Genomic DNA, 26,728 nt, shown 5'->3' with positions numbered 1-26,728 from the left:
CAGTCTCCTCTGAGATAGAAACAGTCTACCCTACAACGCAACTTCTTAAGCAGAAAGGTCAAAGGCCTCCTGCTCCTAGCACCCAACCCCACACCTGCTAGGCTCACAGGGTGGAGACAGAGGCAGGGCTGGGTGTACATCTGGGTTCCCTCAAGCACAGCCTTCCTACCCCAAGCCTCTTTTCTTGTACCTCCCAGCATCCAGAGCACCTGGAGAACTGAGGCAGAGGTGCAATGGGGTGTGAGCCGCTAGGCTACTCTGCCCAAACTCCACCTCTGCACACCCTGCAGCGTGAGTGCCCTTCCTAAGGTAAGAACCACCAGGCTCGGAGCTGGTCTACACTGCAGGGTCAGCAGAGAAGAAATGGACTGCCGACCCAGGTGAAGGGCCCAGAGAGCTGGATCTGAGGACAGGACAGGGCAGGTCCAGGCCAGGTGTCCCAGGGGACACTGTGCTATACAGTAAAGAAAGAAACCTATGCACAAGCTGCAGTTTGTTTTCCTATGGTGTCCAGGTGGCTTCCTTCCTTTGGGCTGACAACAAGGAGAAGCTTGCAGAGGCCCATGTGACCCTGGGTCTGTCCCCACAGCAGTGGCCCAGTCTGAACTGCAGCTCAGCCTGTCTCCAAGGTGCAGCAGGATCTACCTTAACGAAGATGGCTGTCACCTTGCTTGGGAATTGGGAAGCAAGAGGATGACCTTGAACTTGTGCAGACGAGAACCTAGACCGTGTACAACCCCTCTCTTCATAGTCTGAGGCCAGTGGAGTGACCTCTGTCTGAGAACTAGTCGTCTGGCCAATGATGGAGTCAGAGGATGGACACAGACCACATCAAGGAAGTCAAGGACAGGCAAAACCACGGAGCCATAGGAACTGTGAGGGGAGAGGTGTCAAAAAAAAAATAGGACCTGTGCAACTGAGACCAGGACAGGGCAGGAGCAGGTCCTCTTCACCCTTGGCATCCTCTTGGGAGGTGGTGCTGATTCCTTTTTTTTTTTTCTGGTTTTTTGAGACAGGGTTTCTCTGTGGCTTTGGAGGCTGTCCTGGAACTTGCTCTGTAGACCAGGCTGGCCTGGAACTCACAGAGATCCTCCTGCCTCTGCCTCCGGAGTGCCAGGATTAAAGGCGTGTGTCACCAATGCCTGGCAGTGGCGCTGATTTTTTAAGCCACTGCAGTGACCCTCAGCCACACACTTGGGTGCCTTTCCTGGAGTGTTGCCACAGCCTTTCTCACCCCCGTGTGGAAACAACTAAGGGAGGAATGGGTCGTTGTTGGCTCTCACTTTCGGGAGTTTCCTTCTGTCACGCTGGATCGCCACGGTGCAACTCATGGGTCACAGGAAGCAGAGAAAGAAGGCATACAGGAAGAGGCTGTCACAAGATACGGCCTCCCAGGACACACACCCAATGACCCACTTCCTCTGCTGGGCCCCACTCCTGCCTTCGCCCTACCTGGTAATGACTATGAACCAAGAGATCAGGCTCCTGATTCGGCCAGAACCCCCAGGAGCTAATCCTCTCTGGCAATGCCTCACAGACATACCCGTGCTTTACCAACCCGGGTGTTTCTTAAACCAGTCCCACTGACAAGACCACAACGTCCTAACCAACCCTCTACTTCTGCCCTTACCCTGCAGGCTGCCCTCCATGCAGCCAAAAGTGATTTTCTCTTTTAAATCCTAAGTAAGGTCTTGTCGTTTGTCTGCTGGAAACCTCCAGTGGCCTCTCATACACCCTGCAGCATCTTCTCACCCTTCCTACTCAACAGGCCCTACCCTCTGCCATTGTCCTCCCTTGTTACTGAATGTCCTGCCCAGTTCCTCAGCCACTTTGCCCCAAATGAACACACGGATGCTACATTAATTATAAAACTGTTGGCCGGTGGCTAGGGCTTCTTATTGGCTAGCTCTGTTTCAATTATTTTTTTAAAAGATTTATTTATTATGTATACAGCATATATGCCTGCAGGTCAGACAGGGCACCAGATCTCATTATAGGTGGTTGTGAATGTGGTTGCTGGGAATTGAACTCAGGACCTCTGGAAGAGCAGTCAGTGCTCTTAACCTCTGAGCCATCTCTCCAGCCCCTCTGTTTCAATTATTAACCCCTTTCTGTCAATATAAGTATTTCCATGTGGTCTTATCTTATTCTCTCGGTGGCTACATGGCAACTTCCTGCCTACCTTTCCATGAATTCTCTTCTCCTAGTCCTGCCTATCTTCCTGCCTTATTGGCCAACAGTGTTTTATTCGTCAACCAATAAGAGAAACATATATACGGAAGGACATCCCCATCACTCCCTACTCACCTAGTGCTTAACACCACAGTGTCCTTGTGGCTGGCTTCCCCCTGAGGACCTTAGTACACTCTGCCTTCTCTAGCAAACTACTTCCCAAATACTTTTGTGGCCCCCATTGTTCCTCAGATGGTACTTACTTGACTCTGTTAAGAATTATAATTTGAGGGGCTGGAGAGATGGCTCAGAGGTTAAGAGCACTGACTGCTCTTCCAGAGGTCCTAAGTTCAATTCCCAGCAACCACATGGTGGCTCACAACCATCTACAATTCAATCTGGTGCCCTCTTCTGGCAGAACACTGTATATGTAATGAGTAAATAAATCTTAAAAAAAAAAGAATTATAATTTGAGCCTGTTGTGGTGGTGCACACCTTTAACTGAAGCACTCAGGAGACAGAGGCAGTAGGATCTCTGTGAGTTCAAATCCAACTGGTCTACAGAGTGAATTCCAGGACAGGTTCCAAAGATACACAGAGAAACTCTGTCATAAAAAAAAATACATTAAATAAATAAATAAATAAATAAATAAATAAATAAATAAATTATAATGTGGGCCCAGGAGTTAAGAGCACATGCTGTTTGTGGTGGTTTGAATAGGAATACCACCCCCAGTAGGATCATGTATTTGAATGTCTAGTCATCACAGAGTGGCACTATTTGAGAAGGATTAGGAGGTGTGGCTTGTTGAAGTAGGTGTGGCCTTGTTGGAAGGAGTGTTACTGGAGGTGGGTTTTGAGGTTTCAAAAGCCCATGCTAGGTCCAGTTCTGTCTCTTGGCCTGTGGATCAGGATGTATCTCTCATCTACTGCTCCAACACCATGTCTGCCTGCACACCACCATGCTCCCCCACCATGATGATAATGACTGAACCTCTGAAACTGTAAGCCAGCCCCAGCTAACCATGCTAGATCCTGGGGGCCGGAGGGCTGCTTCTCTTCATGCTCCTTCAGTTTTCCCCTTTTGTTCCTCTTCCCTGTCTGACGTTTGCTGGGGTCTGGAGGGCAGGCCGTGTGAAGAGGGAAAAGCTATCTGAGGCTCCCAGGACTGCAAGGCCATCAAAGGGTGGTGGGCTTTACTGAGAGCACAAAATACACTAAGACCAGTGGGCCAAAGATGGACCAAAAAGAAAAAAAGTCATTTCCCGAAGCCCAGCTTTTCAAACTGTGGGTCACGGCAGAGCAAGCATTGACTCAGAGCTAAAGTGTAGTGAACCCTGGCATTTCTGACTGTGCCCACCTAGGCTGCCCAGTGAGACGTCACGGCAGCCTTGGCTCTGAACACACAACATGCACACTGTGCGTGCCCTGCTGCCACACAACACCTGTCAATGCTGCCTGCCATCCCGTGCTCAGATCTGAGACTGTACAGGACAAGCTGCAGCGTTTTTACTGTACATACAAAGTCTTCTGTTCTTACAAAAACACTGAGGTTTAATTATGGTAAACAAATGCTTTCAGTATTTTCCTACTGTCATCCCTCAGCAGGCGTCACATGAATATATATTTGGGTTGCATTATGTAAGAATATTTGATCTTAAAAAGTGCTGCTTGAGCTGCTGACTTGGGTTTGATAAAGAGAACATCATTCAATGAATTGTGGCTTGAGATTAAGACAGAATCTAAGATGATTTCTGAAATGGCTCAAAACAGATTCCTGCTATTTTGCACCCAACAGTTATGTGTTTTGGTGTTCTCAACATTAACAACTATAATTCCATCACTTCTGAAAAACATTGAAGATATTCCATGTCCTATGGTATAAAATACTTAGCCAGTGTCATATTTGCTATGTAAATATAAATAATTGCATCCACCTCACTGCTACACAAATTTACTTTCGTCTTTAAGAAATGCTAAAATTATATGTATACCTAAGAACTGCTTTAAAAACTCTTTATGAACTGTTTCCTGTAAATGTTTGATTGGTTACAAGTTTTATGTCTCTGTATAGCTAGCGTGGCATACAAAGGGCAGCGAGTAAAAACAGTTTAAGCCCTGCCCTCAAGAACTTCTGCCAGAGCAAGCACTCCCTTTCTGGGAGCGGATGGCCTGGTGAGCTCTGGCAGACATCCGGGTCACTGTGCTCTCCCTGTACCCACGGCCAGCCCAGGTCTCAGTGTCTCAGCTCGGCTCCCCCCCCCTCTACCAGCCCCCCCCCCCCCGACCAGGCAACAAGCATCCCAAAGCCTGAGCCCTACTGCCTGGAGAACTGTAAGAAAGACTAGCCCAGGCCCCAGGCCACTGGGGACCCTGGGACCTCAGTCTGCCCCTCAAGAGTGTGTGGGAACAACCGGCCAGGGCTAGGAGCTGCTATGGCCAGGAGTTGAGGTGAGGCCTGCCTACAGGTGCAGAAACTCTGTCATAGCCCTGTGGTGAGCTTGCAGAGTCAGGGGTGGGGGGAGAGGGTGGGGAGGGGCTGGGGGGCCGGGGGCGGGGGAGTGTGGCCTCCAGTCTGTGTATCTCCCAGATCTGCCCTAACCCTGTCTCATGCAGCAGCCCAGAGGGACTTGGAACTCTGGTACTCTCAGGAAATTTCCCTCCCACAGCTCTTACTCTGGCAGGAAAAGGCCCAAAACCTCAGAGGAAGAGAGCAGAGGCCAAGGGAAAGAGAAAAGTGCCAGCTTCTGTTTTGGGGGGGATATGTGATCCCAGAAGAGGCACCGACCAGGTCATCTGGGGTGTCATCTTAGCAAGGGAATTCCAGAAGAGCTGCGGTGCTGCAGAGGCCAGCCTGCTTGGAGCTGGCATGAAGCCCGGGCCACTGGCTTTGAGAGAGAAGGCCAGACCAACATAACCCCTGACTGCACCAGCCAGCCAGCCTGGGTAAGCTGGCTATTTGGCAGCTCTCTTGCTGAGAGCCCAAGTAGGAGGGAAGTGAGACCCAAGTTAGTGAGGTTGAGCGGACCGGAAACAGGGTGTGGCAACGCCAGGCTGGCCCAACCCCGACAGGGTGAGCCTGGAGTGCCATCTGGCTTTGGACTGCTAAGCATCAGGCACTCACTGTTTTCCTGACCCATGCGCCTCCTTTGATGGGTAAGCCAGCTGGCCACCGAGCTTGTGTGAGAAGGGTAGCCCCTTCCCCTAGCCCTGAGGGTAGACATGCCTCTGCGTTTCCCAGCCAGATTTTGGGGTGGGCAGGGGGGGATGGAAAAGTGTACTTTGAGAACCTCCAGGCAGGAAAGGAGTCAAAACCATCATTGGGGTTGCCTGTGGTGCAGCAGGGAGGCTTCCTCTGCTGGGGTGTTCAGGGAACGTCTGCTCCCTGATGCAGGGTCACACTGCCCTTGAAACAGGGATCTGGGCTTTCTACAGGCCTATGGATTCCGCCCCCACCCAACCCCACCCTAGACTAGAGAACCCTGAGGGACTCCTGGGCATAGCGTGAGGCCCCGAGGCAGGGAGCATAAGCTCTGAAGCCAGGAGTTCCCAAGTAAGCCCTTGAATGAGAGGGGCCCTGAGAGGGGAGTCGCTGGTTTGCCTCAGATTTAACCTGGTGTGGGAAGCAAGGCCTGTCTGTCTCCAGTTGCAGTGTTAGGTGGTGGCAGTTCCTCCTGCAAGGAACGCTTGTTCCTGACAGGGAAGGCCGACAAGCTGACAGGTGGAGCTGTAGCTTGATGGCAGCACGGTACTGTGCTCATTTAGCACATGTGAGGCCCTGAGTTCAAACCCCAGTGTGGCAGGAAGAGCCCCAAGACAGGACTTATAACTCCATGTCAAGCTCCACCCAGGTCAGGCAAGAAGGTCCTAAACCCAGCATGGCAGCACACACCTTTAGTCCCAGCAATCAGCAGGCAGAGGCAGGCGGATCTCTGTGAGTTCCAGGCCTGTCTGGTCTACAGAGCGAGTTCCAAGACAACCAGGATTACATAGCAAGGTCCTGTCTCAAAACAACGGCCACCAAAAAGAAGGAGGAGGAGGAGGAAGAGGAAGAGGAGGAGAAGGAGGAGGAAGAGGAAGAGGAGGAGGAGGTGGTGGTGATGGTGGTGATGATGGTGATGGTGATGGTGATGGTGGTGAAGATAGTGATGGTGGTGATGGTGATGGTGGTGATGATGGTGGTGATGGTGGTGGTGGTGATGGTGGTGATGGTGGTGGTGGTGGTGGTGGTGATGGTGGTGATGGTGGTGGTGGTGATGGTGGTGGTGGTGGTGGTGGTGGTGGTGATGGTGATGATGATGGTGGTGATGGTGGTGGTGGTGGTGGTGGTGATGGTGGTGATGGTGGTGGTGGTGGTGATGGTGGTGGTGGTGATGGTGGTGATGATGGTGGTGATGGTGGTGATGGTGGTGGTGGTGGTGGTGGTGATGGTGGTGGTGATGGTGGTGGTGGTGGTGGTGATGGTGGTGGTGGTGATGGTGGTGGTGGTGATGGTGGTGATGGTGATGGTGGTGATGGTGGTGGTGGTGGTGATGGTGGTGATGATGGTGGTGATGGTGGTGGTGGTGGTGGTGGTGATGATGGTGGTGGTGGTGGTGATGGTGGTGGTGGTCCTGGGCATGTCACCGTTTACATGACACTTCCTTCTATAGTCTCATTTCAACTTTACCACAGCCTTGGGGACCGAGGTTGGCCTGAGGCTCTGCCAGTGTGGGGAAGTCTGTTCCCAGGCCCCGGGGAGATGACTCACTCTCTCTAAGGTGGCTCCTACTTGGGCATGGCCAAGACAAGCAGGTCTCTTGTTTCACCGCCTCCGCGGGAATCCACAGACTGCAAGCAGGCACCTCAGCCCGCAGGGTCTCAAACCTGCTGTCTTCTCACCAGGAGCTGCAGAGCTGTGGTCAGTCCTGTGCCCCCTCTGTCACCAACCTAGAAGAGGGCCCAGAATCTGCATTTTAACACCGTGACACTTGAAGGGACCCAGCCAGCCCAGTCCTGGCAAGCACGGCTCACACGGGCCTTGCCCTTCTCCCCCATCCCTCGGTCTAGCTATAAGCCGTTAGACTGCACTCCTAAAGCTGCCACCAAAGTCCCCTTATTTAGCCACCTTTAAGGCTGACTACCAAGGTCCAGTATCAAAGTACTGAGCCCAGCAATCAGAAGCCCCCTTTGACTCATCTAAGTAACACGCCCAATTAAAATTAAACACCTCACCCTAACACGGGGTTTCCCCTTGTGCCTTCATAAATGGCCAGTTTCCTATGGACCATGTCTGTCTCCTCTCTGTCCAGCGGCGGCCCTTTGTCCTTGCAGGACAAATACCCCTGCCCCCTTTCCCTCCTCCCACCTCCTCTATCTTCTGTCTTTGTCTCTTTTTTTCCCCCTCTGTTGCTCTGGGACAAATAAATCTCCTTTGTGCCTGGTGCCTGCAGAGACCAGAAGAAGATAACGGGGTCCTGGAATTGGAATTACAGACTTGTGTGAGTCATTGTGTGGGTGCTGGGAACCGAACCTGGGTTCTGTGTAAGAGCAGCAAGTGCTCTTTGCTGAGCCATCTCTCTCTCCAGCCCCCATTTATTTGTTTTAGAAGACAAAGTCTTGCTATGTTTCTAGGCTGGCCTCAAACTCCTGGGCCCAGGGGATCCTCTCACATGACAGCTTCCCAAATAGCAGGGATGACATGCATGTGCCACCAGCTGCCGCTTCCCCTGCATTTGTATTTGCTATCTCTGGCGACTCCACACTAGTGGCTCTTTCTGCACCCCATCCCTGGCAGCAGGCAGATGCTAGCTGGAGTCTCCAGGGCCACAGACATAGCAGCACCTCCTGCCCTAACTCTGTTACAGGGAGAAACAGCAAAAAACTAAGGAGGTTAAAAACATTTGATTCCTTGAGAAACGATTTCTAACTCTAGGTTATACTGTTTATCCCACAAAAATGGCCACAGTGAGAACACAAAGCCAGAAGCTGATCGGGAAATCTGCCAATCAGGGACTCCGACATAACTGTTTCAGTAGGAATTCCCCAGGCACTTCTGTCGATGAGAAGTGATGGGCTTTTATTACCTACTTGCTAATTTCTCTTTTTCCTTTGCTTCCTATAAAGTAAATTAACCCATTTGAAATTACAGCTATTCTAGACTTTGTTTTTCTGAGACAGGGTTTCTCTGAGTAGCCTTGGAACTCATTCTGTACTCCAGGCTGGCCTTGAACTCACAGAGATCTGCCTACCTCTGTCTCCCCAAGTGCTGGGGTTAAATATGTGCACCACCACTTCCCTGCTATAGACTGTAATCATGGAACACCCCCAGTGACCATGGAAATCTTGAGTTGGAGAGTACTCATGGTTGAATTGTTTCCCATTAGTTCCTACACAATAGTCCTAATCACAGGGCCTCAGAATGTGCCTTTGTCAGTAAACTGTGTTTTTCTACAGCAGTGGTTCTTAAACTTCCTAATGTTGTGACCCTTTAACACAGTTCCTCATATTGTGGTGACCCCCCAACCATAAAATTATTTTTATTGCTATTTTATAACTGTGATTTTGCTACTGCTATGAATCAAAATGTAATTTTTTTGTTTTTTTTTTGAGACAGGGTTTCTCTGTGGCTTTGGAAACTGTCCTGTAAATCGCTCTTGTAGACCAGGCTGGTCTCGAACTCACAGAGATCCACCTGTCTCTGCCTCCCCAGTGCTGGGATTAAAGGTGTACGCCACCAACGCCAAAATATTTTTTGGAGACAGAGGCTTGCTAAAAGGGTCAGGACCCAAAGGCTGAGAAACACCATTTTAAAGGGACTGAAGGAGAATGAGCTCACTGGAGACACCAGCATGTGTCGGGACTCTCTTTAAAGGTTTATTTATTTTTGTTTTCTTTGTACCACATGCATGCAGTACCTGAGGAGGCCAGAAGAGGGCGTTGGTTCCTCTGGAACTGGAAGTTATAGATAGTTGTGAGGCACCCTCCCACCCCAAGTTGGTGCTTTGTAAAGAGCATTTTGTGAGGCTGGAGAGATGGCTCAGTGGTCAAGAGCACTCGGTGCTCTTCCAGAGGACCCTGGTTCAGTTCCCCAGCACACATATGGCAGCTCACAACCATCTGTAACTTCAGTTCCAGGTGATTTGATGGCCTCTTTTGAGTTTCTTGGGCACAGCATACATGTGTTGCACATACATACATAATACATACATGCATACATACATACATACACACACACATACATACACATGCATATACAAGCAAACGTTCACTGTGGCGGTTTGAATACTTTTCCTCAATTAGTGACTGTTTGAGAGGGCTCAGGGGCGTGGCTTTGCTGGAGAAATTATGTCACTGGGGTAAGCTTTGAGGTTGCAAAAGACTCAGAGTCGCTTCAAGAGCTTGCTCTGCTTCCCGTATGTGGTTCAGATGTGAGCCCCCGGCTGCTGCCGCAGCTGTCTGCCCCTCGCTCCCTCTGCTCTGCCATCACGGGCGCTGACCCTCTGGAACTGCAAGCCCCAAATAAACCCTTCCTTCTAGTCATGCTGCTTTATCGCTGCAACAGGAAAGCAGCGAATACACTCGTACACACACAATAAAAGTAAACACACCTCTTAAAGGAGCAGCAGTCTGGACGCACACATACGGAGGAGAGGCTGTGGCTAGAGCAGGTGCCTCAGGAGGAGACGCCCCTGCTGACACCGTGGTCCTGGACTCCAGCCTGTGGAACAGTGTCCCCCTCGCTCCAGCTGTGCTCTCAGGACGAGTGTGCGTCTCTGTGGAAAGACCATCTGTGGCTGAAGGGAGGGCTCAGGGGGTAGGAGCACTCGGCGGGCTCCTGCAGAGGACCCGAGCTCTGTTCCCAACACCGACACTGAGACGCTCCCAGCTGCCTGTAACCCCAGCTCCAGGGAATGCGATGCCCTCTTCTGGCCTCAGGTGGCCACACCACAATAATGATGATGATGATGATGATGATGTGCATGCTAGTGACCAGTGAGAGCGCCTCCATCCTGACGGGTGCCCCTGAAGGCTAAGCCTGGGTACAGAGGGTCTCAGATCCTCGCTTCCATTCTGTAGTGCCTTCTGCACCCTGATGTTCTTCACTAGAGCTGGTATCCACCCGCGGCTCTCTCTGATTCCCAGGTGACTGTTTCCACCTCCCTGGGAATCTTCCTGCTGTCTGTTTCTGTTCCGCTGCACCTCTCCCCGTGCTAAAGGGCTAGCCATGTCCCCCGAGATCTCTCTCCCACCCCCAAACCACAGGCATGTGCAAAGGGCTTCTGCGTGGACACCACCTGGCTCTCTACCCCAGCATAGCCCTGGCCAGTGGAACATTCTGGGCTGACTGTAGTAGTTGGCCTGCCTGTAGGGTCCATCTAGAATCTGGAGTCACTCAGAGATCCCCTCACCACACAGTGCACGCAGCCTTTTCTTAGTCCCTGACTATTTTCTCCAGCTTTAAATTCTCATTCTTTCTCTAGCACTCCACAGGTTTGGAGCCCGTGTCCGCCCTTCAACGTACACGGCTGCGCGCTGGTGCTCTGCCAAAAGCCAACTCCCGGGGCTGCTCGCAGCTGACTGGAGCAGCAGTCAGGACATCTCTGCCATAGGATGTTTTGTTGTTCATGTGAGTTTTCCAGCCTTAAAGCAGACTCGGTAGCCTAAGTGTCCTATTCCCCTCTGCCTGTGGGCCAGACTCAACTTGATGATGCGAGCCCAACGCGAGAAGAGAAGGAAGATCATTCATTAGGCAGCAGAGGGCGCTGCACACCCGCCGGGAGACGAGCTGTTGAGCGCTACCGCCGCGGGGCGCCCGCACACTGCATCCTGGATAGCCCGTGCCAGCTGGGTGACGCCACCCTTAAAGACAATGGGAGGGACACGCAGAGGGACACTAGGCATAGCCAAGGGTGGGGAACGGTGGAGCTGGTTTCTCCCCATGTCTTGTTCATCCTAACGCTCTGTCCTGACTCCCAAGTTAGCCTAGCCTGCCCGGGAACTCCGGACTCCAGGACCGCTCTCAGTGTAGAAGAGCACCATGGGCGAAAGCCAGAGCAGATGGGGGAGGTGGGGATGGTACCTGGGGCGCTGAGCCCGCACGGAGCTCAACTTTCCTCCAGGGATGAGATGGGGGATCAGAAGAAAATGGTCACTTTGTGACTCCCTCTTTCCCTCCAGGGAGGATACTTAGGCTCGGCATTTAATCCAGCCGGAGGTCCGGGGTGGGGGGATTTCAATGGAGTCCACTAGGTCCTTGGCAGATAGGGGGAGATCACATACCTGTGATGGTTAATTTTGAGTCATATTGACCAGACCATTTGGGAAAGTGTTATTCTGGGTGGTGTGTCCCTAGGGTTGAAGTGTCCGATGCAGAGCCACTTGGCTTCAGGTATCATCACTACAAGGGACTGTCCCTTTCTCACACGTGCCACGCCCTCGTAGCTCTTCCGGAAATGCATCGCACAGGTTATTCCACAGGTGCCTCTGAAATCTTCCTCATCTTCTCCTGCCTCCCCAAACCCTCATTTTGTTAGGATTTCCAACAGAGCACAACCTGAACAAAAGTGGTTTGATTTTCTCTTAAAGCGGTTGCTAGCCTGCTTGGTACTGTCAAGTCTGGTGTCTCCTTATTGCAAAGTGGCTGCTGTCGCTCTGAGCATTGAACACATTTCATTCAGGGAAGAGAAATGAAGAGTGATTGGCAGAGTGCTTTTCTACATTTATCTTCCTCTTATCTTGGAGGAAAAAGGCTTTGTCAGAAATGTCCAAATGACTGTCCCCTTTCATCTTGTTGTCCAAGGAGTGTCATGTGGGCCCCTCAGAGCAAGTCTGGATCGACATTCTTGAGATCAAAGGAACTCAGTTGAGAGCTGAGAAATCGGGGTCATGGCGGCAGAGGTGGGGGCGGGGGACAGCTCTGGCATCATGGTCTGTCTCCTTCCTCCTCCAACTGCTGGCCCAGGGAGCTTGTCCATGACTGGCAGGTGAGGAACTCAAGACTTTTATGTGATGCAGCTGGAGTCTCCAAAGGCTTTCAGCAGACAGAGCTCATGTGACCCTATGGTACTCTGGCAACTGGGGCTGTAATAGGAGGGGAGGAAACGGGGGGAGGTGACTCATGAGGAGCCTTCAGAGGCAGAGCCATAGCTTGTCTGTCTCAGGACAGGTGAGGCAAACCTAAGAGCTAACCAAGAAACGGAGCCCGAGGGTTATGGTGAAGGATGGGCCGCCAGGTCATGTTGAACTTGAGACACCTTGGGTGTAGGGAGTTTCCTGTGAGAGGCAGTGGTGGCAGGTCTCAAGGAGGGAGGAGGGGCTTGAACATGGGCCTCAAGTCCCAAGGGAAAAGGCCTTCACAAGAGACCAAAGAGGGCAGTTCCCAGTCCAGGCTCTCAGCTCTAATTTCACAACAGCCTGCACTCTCACACCCTTAGGTAAACCGTGGCTCCTTGCAAAAGCGCCCTCATTTCTTAAGGTCCAGGAACATCTGCCGATTCCTGGAACATGGCCAACCCAGGTTCCAGATAGACCTGTCTGTCACTCCTAGGCTACCCACATTTCCTCATCTGCTTCTGGATGGATCATGTCATGCCCTTTCATGCACTTAGGTTATCATTTATCTTGGTAAGATTTACAGTGCGAGTATAAACTGCCCAGGTCCAAGAATTCAGTGGTTGCTCATTCCCTGAGGCTGGATGTCTAAGACGGTCGTCAGTACTAACCAGGAATCCAAACCAGGCTCTAATGCCAGCGAAGGAATGGGCTTGCTAGTGAGGCTGAGCAGGCAGAAAGAGAGAGAACGCTCCTCTTCCCTGTCTTTCACACAGCAGGCTGCCAGCAGAAGGTGTGGTCCAGACCAAAGGTGGACCTTCCTGCCTCCAAGATCCTGATTAGAAGTGGGTCTTCCTGCTTCAAACGATTTATTTAATCAAGAAAAACATCCCTACTGGTGTGCAGACATTTGGGTTTCACTTTTTAAGACGGAGTCAGGCTGACCAACAAGAGTGGCTGTCACAGCATTGGAGTGTTGTGCCTGCGTAGCCCCCAGGACTAGTTATAAGTGGCTGTGAGCCACCACGTGTACGGTAGGACGGGACCTCTGATGCCTCTGAAGACCAAATGCTCTTAATCACCAAGCCGTCTCTCCAGCCTACTGGACACTTTAAAAAGAATGCAATAAACACATTATTGGGGGCAGGGAAGTTGTATCTTGAAAGGTAATTCCTTTCATTACATGTAGCAGTGAATGAAATTCCTGGTAAAGGAGTTTCTCACTTCCATTTCAGGAAAGCCAAGAGTTCGGTTAGTGGTGTGCTCAGGTTGGGTTCCCACCTAATGCTTGCTGATGCCCGGCCAACAACAGGAGGCTCAGAGACGCCTCCGATGTGCTCCTAGGTGGCGACTGCCAGTGTCTGCCAGCGAGGAGGTGCTGCCGAGATGACATGGCCATCTGCTGTGGCCCACCATGGCTATTCCTAGTTACAAACCCAGAAGAAAGGCACCCATCTGTCCACCACACATGCCGGAACATTCGTAGTGGCACTGCTCATAATAGCCCCAAGCTGGGAACTACTATATCACACTGAGAAGGGACCACCCACAGCTATGCGTTATGGATGAGTCTCAGATACAATATTGAAAGATATCAAGCACCAAAAGGCACAGCTCCATTTATGTCCAGCACAAGACACAACTAAGTGTGGAGAGAGGTTATGTTATGGTGGCAAGAATATGAGGGGGCTCCCAGAATCCCAGCAAGCACCTCTTCACCTGTGGGCTGATTACGCATGCATCTAGTGAGCTGTGTGTAGCCAGATTTTTTTTATTCCAATTGAAAGAGGGCCAAAACACGATGGTGAGAAGCCTCACCCATTTGTGGAGGTTCTGGTTGAAAACTGTCAATGGGGACTTATCTATCTGTCCCAGAGTCCCAGCAGGGTGAAATCTGTCTTGGGTTAGATTCCAAATGTTCTAGACTCATAGGCAGAGCTATGAAAAATTAATAGTCTCATGTCACAACTGAGCTTCCTGGATTTAAAACTCAACTGTGATTTGTGTGACTTAAAGCAACAGCCATCCAATTACTGTATCAACGCCACATGGAGTGATGTCCATTTTTTGGTTTCTCAACTTCATAAGCATTTTGCTTGCATGTATGTATGTGTACCATGTATGTGCCTGATGCCTGTGGAGCTAGGAAGAGGGGGGTCATATCCCCTGGAACTGGAGTTATAGATAGTTGTAAGCCACCATGTAGGTACTGGGAACTGAGCCTGGATACTCTTTAACTAAGGTATCCATCTCTCCAGTTCTCAAGATAACTTTGAAGCCCAGCTCTGATGAGATCCTGGCTATGGAAGGTGCCTATCAGCACTGGGGAGGCTGAGGATGGAAGACCATGTATGAAAGGAGTTTCAATAGGTCTAGATAATAAAAGGTCGGAGTCAGATATATAGGGAAATGCTGAGAGATCAGAGAAGCAGCAAGCCATAGCACCTTACCTCCGAGAGTCACTTCCTGTCTGTATAGACCTCCAGACCTCTATGGTTAGATAGGGGCAAGCTCCATTCTCTGACCCACAGACAGGCTTTATCTGTTTTTTGCTTTTTGTTTTGTTTTGGTTTTTTTTTTGTTTTTTTTTTGAGACAGGGTTTCTCTGTATTGCCTTGGAGATTGTCCTGGAACTTTCTCTGTAGACCAGGCTGGCCTCGAACTCACAGAGATCCGCCTGCCTCTGCCTCCCGAGTGCTGGGATTAAAGGCGTGCGCCACCAATGCCCAGCGACAGGTTTTATTTGTGCAAGAAAGATATCACCACAATCATGGTCTGAGTTATACACGAAGTTCCCAAGAGGACTGAGAATGAGTGAAGCCATCTCAACAACTGTTGTGATCCTGTCCTGCCAGACTGGGTTGTCTGCAGCAGACAGGTACCCTTAGCACACTACAATGACAGGCCAATTTCCAAAAATCCCAAACCCTCCACATTAAAGAAAGAGCTCCATAGCTTGGTGCGCATGCCCACTCTAAGCATACTGCCTTCCCTTGGCCCATCATGTAGCAGCCATGGAACAACAGTAGTGGGCTTCAAGGAGAACTTTCCTGTGATCTTCGGGTCCTCAAACAGATTTTAAACTATGCATACACTTGTTCTTTTGTGATTTAGTCCAGAAAGAAAAATGCAAAAGCTGAGGGCCACTCCTGCTGATAAGGACAAAGTGAACTCTTACCCCACGCTGTGCACCACAGGCAGTGCTCCTCATCAGTTTGGATCTGGAGTGCCCCCATAAATGTTTGGCTACAGGACTGATTCTTGGTATCGGGCTCAACTTTTAGGATTTGGGGCCTAGTGAAAGTTAGGTTGTGCAGTCTGTGTCCTCCAAGGTGACACAGGCCCCCTCCTTTTGCTCTTACAATGCCTGGCCACCATGACAGACCTCCCCTGCCACCTCTCTGCCATGATGCACTGCTGTACCTCAAGACCAAAGCAAAAGGGTTACAGTCAAGATAACCCTTTCCTCCTTTTGAGTTGACATAAGAATTTTGTCCCAGCAACAGAAAACTGACGGGCACACTTTGCTTACTTAGAAATCAGGTTGGTAAACAAGGAAAGGAATGCAGTTATTTTAATAAAAAGGTGCTTGGGCCTTTTTTCCACCGAGGCCATTTATTTACATTTAGGTCCCATCATTTGCACTAAATGAATAGATCACCAGGTTTCCATCAACACCGTTAGGCCAAGGGGGAAGAGAAGCATCCTGGGAAATGGAAGGTTGCTTGCCCCTCCTTGGATGAGAATGCAGAAGGGTGGGAGAGCAATCTTCAGATTGAGAACTAAGTGTAGAGCAATTTCAGAATCACAATCATGGAAATGGGACATAAAACTCTTTGTCCGTGACATAATAGGTAAAAACAAAGAACAACCGGCAAAATGAATACAAATAAATCTCTTTTGAATTAGGTATTGTGTCTTTTTATTTCAAAAGAAAGATACCAAGAAGCAGAGGAATGAAGCAGTTAAAACCAGCAAAGCTGCAAAGTAGGAGAGGAAGCCGAAGGGGAGACAGAGCTGATTGGATGACAAAACCATTAGTGCAAACCCCAGGGTCCAAGGCTGCAAAGCCCAAGTCACAAGTCCAACTCTGGCAGCTCGCTGACCCATCGCAACAGGGCCCCGCCCTTTCTGCTGAGTCCTAGCTTTGCACACCCTGGACAGGTCATGCACATACATGGTACACTTCAGGGTTACATGAAATTGCATGCAATTCACACAGAACATTTTTGGAAGGCACTGTAATGCGTAGCAGGAACTGCTACTTTCTGGCAAGTCTTCCTAGGGTGGGCCAAAAGTGGTCCTCCATGTTAACTCACTGGACACTCTGGTGCCAAACTCAGGTGCTACTCAGCCCCACCAAGCCAATCATCTTGCCTTCTCACCCTCTCTTCTACTTCCCCTTCTTAAAGCACACGCCAAGCTTGGATGATGGTGTTTTCTGACGAAGAAATCATGTTTCAGACAGACTTTCAAACACTTTCAGTCAATCAAGCCAAGTTTCACAAAAGCTATTACATTTACAGTAAGTGGTGGCCAGTTTCATTTCTCCTGGGTTTTAGCAAGGGCCTATAACCCACAGGGATCACTGAGCAAGTCACACACGGTTCCAGCTGGCAACTCTCCCATCCAGGTGCCCCGTTGACTTCAGTCACGCTGCCTCCACACTACAGATCATAACAGCCCCAGTTCACAGACCACAAACGCTGATCATCATTTAGCAAGGAGAACCGCTCTGGGCATCTCTTAAAGATGCCCGCATCTTTCTAACATTTGCAGCAAAGCAAGATGACATGAGACTAGAAGTCCAGTGTGTTCCATAAGAAAGGTCACAGGCTCTGACTATCCACCTCATCGCTAAGACTGCCCCTTACATTTTTATCCATTGTGCTGTTCTAGTGTATGTTTTTGGTTTATCAACTTGAGGTCTGAGAAAAGGCATGTAAGCATCTAAATCTGGTTCTTTAGCCAGAAAGGGCTATCATTGACTCCCTAACTCCCCAAAAGAAAAAAAAAATCAACACTAGAAATGGCTTTCATGCTACAGGTCCACTCACTGACTCCCAGAGGCTTACCAGAAAGCACAAAGGAAGCAGGTGGCTTGCATCAGGCAGAGGACCTAGACCTTCTCTCATGGGTCAGGCCCTGAGAGCTAGCTGGAATCCCCAGGCAACTGTCTGAAGTTCTGTTCTGGATAATGCACAGACGCAGCAGCCTTTTAACTGTCAATGGGGGACACTAGAGATTCAGCCGGTACTTAGGGTTACAGACGGCAGAAAGGTTTCCTCAAAAGTACCCCCTTATTATAAACATGTATTATAGACATGTTTTCTACCAACCACAGATGTCGAAAGATAACTTAAGAAACCTCTACCCTAACTTGCTCACATGTATGAGAGTAATCGACCCTTGCCACCAAATACACACATCATGAAACGCAAGTCTTGCCAATGAGAAATTAATGCCAACACATATACCAAGAATGAGAGCAAAAGTGCCTCAGGAAGACAAGATGTCCACACTTGTCTTCAGTTACCTATTAAAAAGCAAGCAGGGATCAGAACACTCAAAAGGTATCAAGGGGGCATTCGCCTTTAATTGGTATAAAGCCCAAGTCTAAAAAAAAAAGAAGCTAGGAAGGAATGGACTTTACATAATAAAAAGAGTGTTTCAAGCTGACAGTGATACAGCTGGCTCACAGGACACAAACATTCACAGTAGTGCCGAGGTGCATTCTCCCCAGGAAAAACGAGGGTTAGGCTGCCAGCCTCCCCCTCAGTAGTCAGCTAGCTCAGAAACAAGTCACAAAGCAAGAGAAGAGCTTTCTACCACTGACAGCCACCAGAGTACGGGTCCGAGGACCACCCCATAATATCAGCAAAGAACACTGGTCTTTCTGATGGCATATGCTTCTACGGAAGCCACCAAGTTGTCCCCAGTGTTTCAGCTTATGAAAGCACACAAATGATGACACAGGATGGACCATCACCAATGCCTAATAGAACACTTCTGACCTCAATGGCCATCTATTGACTTCCTTATTCATAAATGGGATGTGTTTTTCACTGAACATAATCTAGTATTTTTAAACAAAGGCTGCTCTTTAAGATGAGAGAGCAGAGGGCTGGAGAGATGGCTCAGCAGTTAACAGCACTTTCTGTTTTCCCCAGAAGCCCCAGGTTTGATTCCCAGCATCAAAAGAGTAGCTCACAACTGTCTGTAACTCTAATTCCAGGAGATCTGATGCCCTCTCTTGACCTCCAAAGGCACCGTATGTGGTGCGCAGACATACATGCAGGCAAAACATCGACGGGCATTTAAAAAAATCTGTTTCTTGGGTCAAATAACAAACCACAACTACAAAGGATATGTAAATGAAGAAACTATTAAGTCTCAGAGGTAGAAGGGACCTTACAGACAAGCAATATGGCACATGGGGTCCCAGCTCAGCGCCTGTCTCAGGGTTCATAGCTACAGCAAAGCAGAAACATGGAGATGAAGCACACATCCGAGAATGAGCATCACACCGGGACCATATGTGCCCAAATTCATTGTCAGCAAGTGAAATGAGGTGTATAGGATAAGTAAACACTCCTGAAATTGCCCCACACCTACCCAGTGCTGACTAGGTTTTCTTCTAAATATGGATGCCTTCCCAGAACTTTCTCTGAGACAGTTCTCCTAGGCACTGTGCAATGCTGGTACCATGTACCGTCTCAGTCCCTAAAGGGCTAAGCCAGCTTAGTTCTGACTTCTCCGGCTACACATGGAGGCCTGGTGACTCTGGCATTAGGAAGGACTGTGGTTATAAAGTGGTAAGACAATCCCTCAGGGCAGACAGGCCTCAGATTTGAGGATGAAAATGTTTGGGGGAAATTCCACAAGTTAGAATACCAAATGCCAAACATGCCTGAATCCGAGTTCAACCTGGCGGTGGAATGAGAGTTTCCTGCTGGTGTGTCTCACCTAGAACAAGCTGAAAATCATCAAAACAAAAATTCTTTGAAGCCTTGAACAAAACACCATGCGAAGCCTTGTAAAAGCCGTGTAGATGAGCTGACTAAAGAACACTGAATTTCAGATGCTTTTAGGTACTAAACTTGAAAAAGATTTCTGTGTCACATTTATCTCATGATTACAATAGACTACACTTTGATTTTTTTCAGTGCTAGGGGTTGATTCAGAGCCTCATAAGACCGGAGTGGCAGCTCAGTGTCAGAATATATGCACATGTCTTTTTGTTGGAGTACCATTTCCTTTGCGCTGACTGACTGGCCTGCCTGGGTATATGTTCTAAGTCTACTTGGAAGAACCACCCTGAACACAAATGGCAACATCATTCATTGTCTGTATTAGAGAATTTTTTTAATGAGTCTATTACTAGTTCCTGGAGTTAAAAGGAGACAGTTAAGCCAGATTCACTGAACAGTAAATAGAGATTGTCACTTACCAATAATTCTTAAATGAATACATGAACATTTCTGCTTGTTATTAAAACAGAAAGCCCCATTATCTTGCAGCCGAATTTATGTTTAGGAAAGGCTGAATGAAGTGATGAACTCAGTGGTACACTTGAGTTTCCTACTGTCAGTCAGCCATGTGCTCTGCTACCTCTAATCCCTTACTTGGGCGCCTGACCAAGGTCTTCCATTACTCAGGAACCCTAGGGTCGTACAACAGAAGCTTCTAAAGGTTGTGTGCTTTTAGAATACCTGGTAAGCTTCAAACTAGGGTACAGGTACAGACCTCTGGTCCGAACACTTAACCTAGGCTTTGATTTTTATCTAGTCTATACATTAATGAGCAGGCACTGGAGACCTACAGGGTATCTGGAGTGCATGGTGCTATTTCAGTGAGTTGATACAACAGAGCATCTATAACGAAGGGAAAAGCTATTTCCCAACCCGCTGCTTCTCATATGTATCCACAGCTTTAGATATCAACAGATATGACCAACGACTGTCTAAAGTACCATGACCAAATCACTTTTTACCCTTCAGTGACTGTTGCTTTACATATTAACACAGTTCATGTTTCAAGTTTTCAAATTCATTTTTACTAAAAAGCCCAATTTTCCTTGTGTGAGTTGACTATTCATTAGTATTCTACTGAACTACATGTGTTTCTTCATAAATTTACAGTATCATCTTTTCAATCAACTAAACAACCTAAGAGTTTAAAATTTTGAATGCTTCATTTTTCCAACATTAAAATACAAAGAAAAAAGAGGGTTACCCACACAGAGACATGTTAAAAAGAACCTTGGTACTTCAAAAAACAATCAAGGTAAACACTAGGGAATGAGATTTAATCCATAGTCTTTTGATGTTGGGAATAGAGAAAGTCGGTATCACAGAGAAAACCCACAACCCCCAAGAATATTTGGCATAAATAAATGGCTTTTCTTGAGCATTCCTAATTTTAGCTTCTTAGTCAAATGGGTATATGGTTCAACAAAAAATTCCTGTAAGTACATGTTTTTCCATGATCTTCATCTAAAGTACTGACCAGAGTAATTGTACAGTCAAGACTCCTTAAAATATAGCACTGAACTTAGAAAACAGTAAACTAAAAATGTCAGAGTGGTATCAACTCCAGTAAACTCTTAGGATCCTTTCATATTTCTCAGAGCTTTGAGGAGATGACCAAGTACCAATTCTATTAAAAACAAAAATGGTACTACCAGGAACAAGTTTGGAAGTGAAAACCAGAATGTCTTTAGGAAAGTGGGTTTTCTTACAGCTTGATAAAGGGACAGGCACTCCCTTTACACTCTGCCTTACATGACATCATTTTCATGCTATGACCCAGAACTTTATGGATTTGCTTTAGACAAAGTCTCTCTATGCAGCCCAGCCTAACCTCACATTCCTCCCTCCTGTTTCTGTCTCCAGAATGCTGGATTACGGGTATGTCCATAGGAATAGAGACCATGGTAAATGGATTAAACAGTTTTCACGGACACATGAAGAAAATATAGGTCCTACAGCTCACCTTCATAGGCCCTGTGCCTAACAGCATGAGTTCTTCATAGCAGCACTGAAAAGATGAACAGAACTTATGAGACAGTAATTTTAGCCAGGCAAACTGAAAAGCTTAGCATCTGCTGCTTAATTCATTTTTGAATGAGAAGTGACTAACGTGTAGATAAAGCAGGAATATGAGTTAGGACACAAAAGAAAAATCAGCTGGTGTTTTCACAACAGTGGGCTACGTAATGGCTGCAAAATGCAAACTAATGCCAGGAACATGTAGTCCACAAAGATGGAGGACAGCTTGGGATAAAGGCTGGGGAGGTCTGGTAAAGGAAAAAAAAAATATACAAGATTGTTGTACTTCTAATGAAGAAATTACTGGAACTCAGGAATGATACTTTATAATAGATAAAAATGCATTCAGCCAACTTAAAGAGATGAGCATGATGTAGAAAATACATGGTACAGATTATACATTTAAAGTTAATTACTTGGCAATATCCTTTAATCTGCAAATTATAAAAACAAACACAAACTGTGTAAGAGGTGAAATATATGATCACGGTATAGAAAAAAAATGGAGCGAAACGTTTTTCTCACCATCTTGACTATAAAAACACTATCAGGTGTGCTGAGAGAAAACAAGATAAAAGGAACACACAACACTTACTTCAAAATAAAAGACAGATAGATCGCTACATATTCCCTTTATGTTAACTATTCCTGACTTTGATGAAATCTTAAGGAACAGTGACATGATGTGTAACTGTAAACAGTGAAGCCATGGGCTTTATTAGGTGCTGATTTTACACCCAGTATCACTTGGTTTGGAATTAACACACTATTTCAGAAGATCATCTAAGTGTCACAAACAAGAAACATGTATATACTGAAATTTTATTTCAATAGCACAAATGAAGTTAGCGTGTAGGAAATTTAAATGAAACAGTTATGGTAAAAACAGCAGAGAACTAAAAAACCTAAATAGGAAACACACCTGCAGCATGAGGATTTGACATTCATCAGTGTTTCATCTTTAGTTCTGATTGACATGTTATGCTTGTAAATTTTTAAACGAACTTCGAGATCATGACAACTATTCTTTAGAGACTTCAGCACCAGCACTAAGGTTTATACATTCAGTTTGTTTGCTATTGACTGGCTAGCCATTCACAGAGTGTGTTGTACAAGGTTGTCGCAGGTCAGATCACAGTGTTGAGGAGAGCAGTGCCTTCCTGTAGTTAGAAAGCATCCCTAAACTGTACTCAGCTGAAGACATTCAACACACAAAAGCAAAAACCCATCATCATCATATGGTTCTAAGGAACAGTTGTGGGAAAACAACCTAAGCTTTTGTTTCCCATTTTAATCACTGAAATCTCTAATAATGACAAGACTGTCATGTGCGACAATGAACGCATAGAATAGTCCAATTAAGCTTCTAGGAAGGAACATATTTAGCCATGTGGATAATGCAATATTATGGAGGATATAGCATGAGTCAACACTGGTTCTTTTTTTTTTTTTATAATTTTACACAGACACTGTGTTAAATATTAGACCAAGGCACAAAACGTTTAGTGCATAAACCAGTTTCTTTTAGGACTTAGCATCTGACTTTAGTATTCTTCTGTCTCACTTTGGACCACTTATACCCAGTACTCTACCTACTATAGATATTTAACTCTAGCAACAAAACCAAAAGTGATTTTTGATCAGATCTGTAAGGGATGTACACATATACATTATCAAATTACCTGCATAATCAAAAGTTCAACAGTGAAATGAAACGCCTATTTCTTTTAGAGAACAACTTAGAAGCCTGCTGCATCTTTAATGCCTTTACTATTACTGCATGACAATGAATAATGGGTAGAAAAAGAGCTGTATATTTGAACTATGATAGCTCATCCCTCACAGTTTAACCTAAAAACGAAGTTTCTACAGAAACAAACTCTTAACAAGGAAAAGAAGATCCTCATTTGACTTCTCTGTAGTGTAATGACTGAAAATTACAGTGTTTAGAAAAACTACGCTGCCATCAAGCTTTGTTTTACATCTAAGATGTATGAAATCCAGAAAGCAAATGAAAGTGAATTATTTCTTCCTTTTTTTTAGTAAAAATTTTGATAACCAAAGATTCCAAAGCAAGTATGGCACATTAATAACTCAAGCGTAAATCATGATGGAGAGCCTGGAGAATTTTTGATTTCCTAGATTTTCAAAAAAGCTAACATTAGAATAGGATTTCTCCTTTATTTTAATCTTGCCAATTATAACATAAAGGGGTGGAACACAACCATCACGCACACACGCTCACGCACACATACACATAAACGCACACAACACCCACTCAGGGTCTAACAGTACCATACTCTTTCTACCACCTAAGTCTTACTTCAGTTTTATTAAAAGAAAACTGCAGAACTCCCCATTGGTGTCCCTTTATCTGATGATTTCTGTGACCCTAATTGCTGCAATCATCGCTATTTCTTATATTTTAGCACAACAAAGGTCAAGAGCAGCTTCACAGTCAGGAGCATGTCCCCAAACACCTGCAGCACTGCAGGGACCAAGTGATAGTAATGGCCAAATTCAGTGATCAAACTTTTGAGCTCCACAGGGAGATGTGATTTGTGTGAAGCTCAGAATCATGCTTCAGACCATTGAGATTGCTGGTTAAAATACAAACAGCTGAAGACATGATGTAAGAGATTAAGTACTTGGTTTTGTTAACATGTTTACCGATTAAAGTCACAAAATATTTCTAATTATAACTCATGCAGATAATCGAGGGAAAAAAGATAGTGCAGAATTACCTTTAAATAAAAAAATTATTCCTCCCTTCCTCCCTCTTCCCTATATTCTACAAAATATTTTCCCTGGGACTAGGCCTTGAAAAGGCCACTACATATTAGTGTGACATGCATTATTGTCTGTAATTAAAAAAGCTAACTTTGTGGTGATTGTAATTACTTATAAAAATGTCTGCATGCATAAGTCTAAAAAAGGTTGAAAACCTACGGTAAATCTATAATAGAATGGTTTACATTTGACCACTGTTTGTTATGTAGAAGTCATAGATTTGGTAAAGCATTGTAACAATTTAGGAAGGCATCTAAATCTTTAAATTCCGGACGGATTTTGTTTTAAACTACAAAATTGCATGAAGGCTAACCCGAAAGACTTCCTATCATTCTAAAATTCCTTAAGTAGGACTAGACATTTTAGGACCTTTCTTATAAATACCACCTTTTGAAAGCACAAACAATTCCATCTGTTCCATATTTTATGATCTTAGCTATTCACAGAATATCAAATGACGGAAGACAAACCTGAGAGAAACGTTTACAATGCAACAGCGGAACTTGCTAAATTCTTCACCATTAGCGCCCTCTGAAAACACCTCCTAAGCCTTTTTTTTCTTTATTTTAGCAATGGGTTGTGGAAAACGTGCAGTTTCATCTAGACATGAAAATATTTCTTGCCTGGCGGGTTTAGTACTGCTAGGGAAGGAACTCAGACATAGTTCTTCATCCTGGGGTAAAGGTCAGGTCAAGAGTAGCACACCACCGGGAGGGAGGGAGCGGCTGATTGCCAGAGTTGCTGTGTCTGAAGGCTTTCCGAGGTTGGCGCTTTTTCCCTCCTGACTGTGTGTCCATTTTCTTCTTACAGCTTAAAAATCGTAGGGGGTTGTTAACAGTTGTTTGTAGGAATTTTTGTTTTTCTCCAGATTCAAGTCTTGTCTCTCCTCAGTTTGCTTCTCTATGCAGTGTTCGACTTGCTCAACTCCTGCCTGATTGCTGTAACAGGGAAGAAATGGTTTCCAATGTCAATACATGACGTGTTCCTGAGAAAGCTTCATTTTTACCACAAAGACTCTAATAACATGAATAATTCTATTTACTCGCCCTCCCCCATGTGCATACAAGACAAAGACCCTAGTTCTTACTGTGGACTCCAAAACAAGGAGTATGCAGTGGGAGGGACGAGGAGGGGTGTCTCAGAGACAAGTCTGCCTGGCTGCTCCCGCCAAACGCTACACTTGAGACTTGGAAACCCTGTTTAGTCTTCAGTTTTATGAATAACTCCCATCTTAAGGGGACAGCGCCTGCCTTCCCTCTGAAGAGTGGGTGTGGGGGGCCGGCACGCCGGGTACTTACCATCAATAAGCTCCTCCTTCAGCTTCGTTAGTTCTTTTCTCATTTCATCTAAAATGTCCTGAAGTATCGAGAGAAAGCACCAGGAAACAAACAACAGATGAAAGGACAGCTAAGGAGTTTCTTGTTGATAAAACCATCATGAAATATAGTTCTTTTGTGTCTGCGCATGACCAGAGGACAGTCTTGGGAATTATTCTACAAGCACAGGTCACCATCCATCTGTCCCAGTGTCCCTGACCCCCTTTGTGAAACGATTTCTTAGTGGCCTGGAACTCACCAACAATCTTGGCTTGTTCACGTGTCCAGGGATCAAACCCAAACCCTTGTGCTTACTCGATAAGAGGGAGCATCTCCCCAGGGTCCCTCCACCACACAGCTTCTGATTCCACCCTTTCAATTCTGTTTCTTAGAAGGCTAGCCTTAATAAACGGTTTGAATATTTCTTCCTTACCCATCTCTGCTTCTTCTGGCCTAACAAGATATGAAATGGAAAGACTAGACCTCAGACAGTTCTGTCATTCACAGAAGCATAATTAAGATAGCTGTGGGACCCGACCCTCTAGCTGCCATCTAAGAGGTGATGTGCAGGTTAGTTTCAAGGAAGATGTCACTGGACAGTCAGTTCTTGACAGATTTGTCACCACATCTCTCTCTCTCCTCTCTCCTCTCTCTCCCCTTCCCCCCTCTTGTTTTGGTTTCTCGAGACAGGGTTTCTCTGTATTGTTTTGGAGGCTGTCCTGGAACTTATTCTGTAGACCAGGCTGGCCTCGAACTCACAGAGATCCCCCTGCCTCTGCCTCCCAAATGCTGGGATTAAAGGCATGCGCCACCAACACCTGGCTTGTCACCACATCTCAAGTATGGCAATTTCTTAGGACTCCTCCCAGCTGCCAAGTTCTACTTCAAGTACCTAAGAGAGGGGACAGCAGCCGCACACAGCTGCTGAGCTCTTACAATGGAGGCAGTCTGAAAAGAGACGGACGCAAGTGTTAACCGTGTTCCAGATCTCAAACTAAATACTAGGAAAGTGATGCGGGGACGAGCTCTTGCATAGGACCCAGGTTTGGTTCAGATCACATGGCTGCTCACAACCCTTTGTAATGTTGGGTCTCAGGGAGCTGATTACCCCGCCGCCTCTTTCTAGCCTCTGAGAGAGGAAATAATTCATTAAATGAAAATTAACAAAATGAATCCATAAACATGTCAAAACATTGTAATATACTGAATTCATTTTTAATACACTTAGGTTAAATGTTTAAATTATTTTAAACAGATTTATTTCTTTTACTTTCCATGTCTGAGTATTTTGCCTGCATATATGTATATGTGTACTACATGTGCCCGATGTCCAAGCAGGCCAAAAGAGAGCATCAGCTCCTTTGAAAC

The 26,728-nt window shown here is 46.7% G+C and overlaps 1 protein-coding gene and 1 long non-coding RNA gene across 11 annotated transcripts in view; one reads left to right on the top strand and one right to left on the bottom strand.

Annotated features, from left to right (window-relative positions):
* The first annotated feature begins 5,256 nt into the window (after positions 1-5,256).
* LOC110342457 lies at positions 5,257-11,754 on the top strand. The gene is made up of 2 exons (XR_002384531.2): positions 5,257-5,328; positions 10,635-11,754. It is a non-coding gene; the product is annotated as an uncharacterized LOC110342457 (long non-coding RNA).
* A 10,188-nt stretch (positions 11,755-21,942) lies between these two features.
* Positions 21,943-26,728, bottom strand: part of Enah (ENAH actin regulator) — a 108,163-nt gene continuing 103,377 nt past the window's right edge. For all 10 annotated transcript variants that reach the window (XM_040739350.1, XM_040739351.1, XM_040739354.1 and 7 more), the window contains 2 exons: positions 25,343-25,400; positions 21,943-24,982 (listed from right to left, as the gene is read on the bottom strand). In XM_040739350.1, coding sequence (XP_040595284.1) covers positions 24,945-24,982; positions 25,343-25,400 — 96 coding nt within the window. In that variant the 3' untranslated portion in view covers positions 21,943-24,944. The remainder of the gene's footprint in view (positions 24,983-25,342; positions 25,401-26,728) is intronic.

This window comes from Mesocricetus auratus, unplaced genomic scaffold (assembly GCF_017639785.1).
Source record: "Mesocricetus auratus isolate SY011 unplaced genomic scaffold, BCM_Maur_2.0 Super-Scaffold_100676, whole genome shotgun sequence".
In the NCBI taxonomy this organism is placed as follows: domain Eukaryota; kingdom Metazoa; phylum Chordata; class Mammalia; order Rodentia; family Cricetidae; genus Mesocricetus; species Mesocricetus auratus.
The sequence above is the reverse complement of the archived record's forward strand: the minus strand, read 5'-3'. Positions and strand labels throughout refer to the sequence as shown.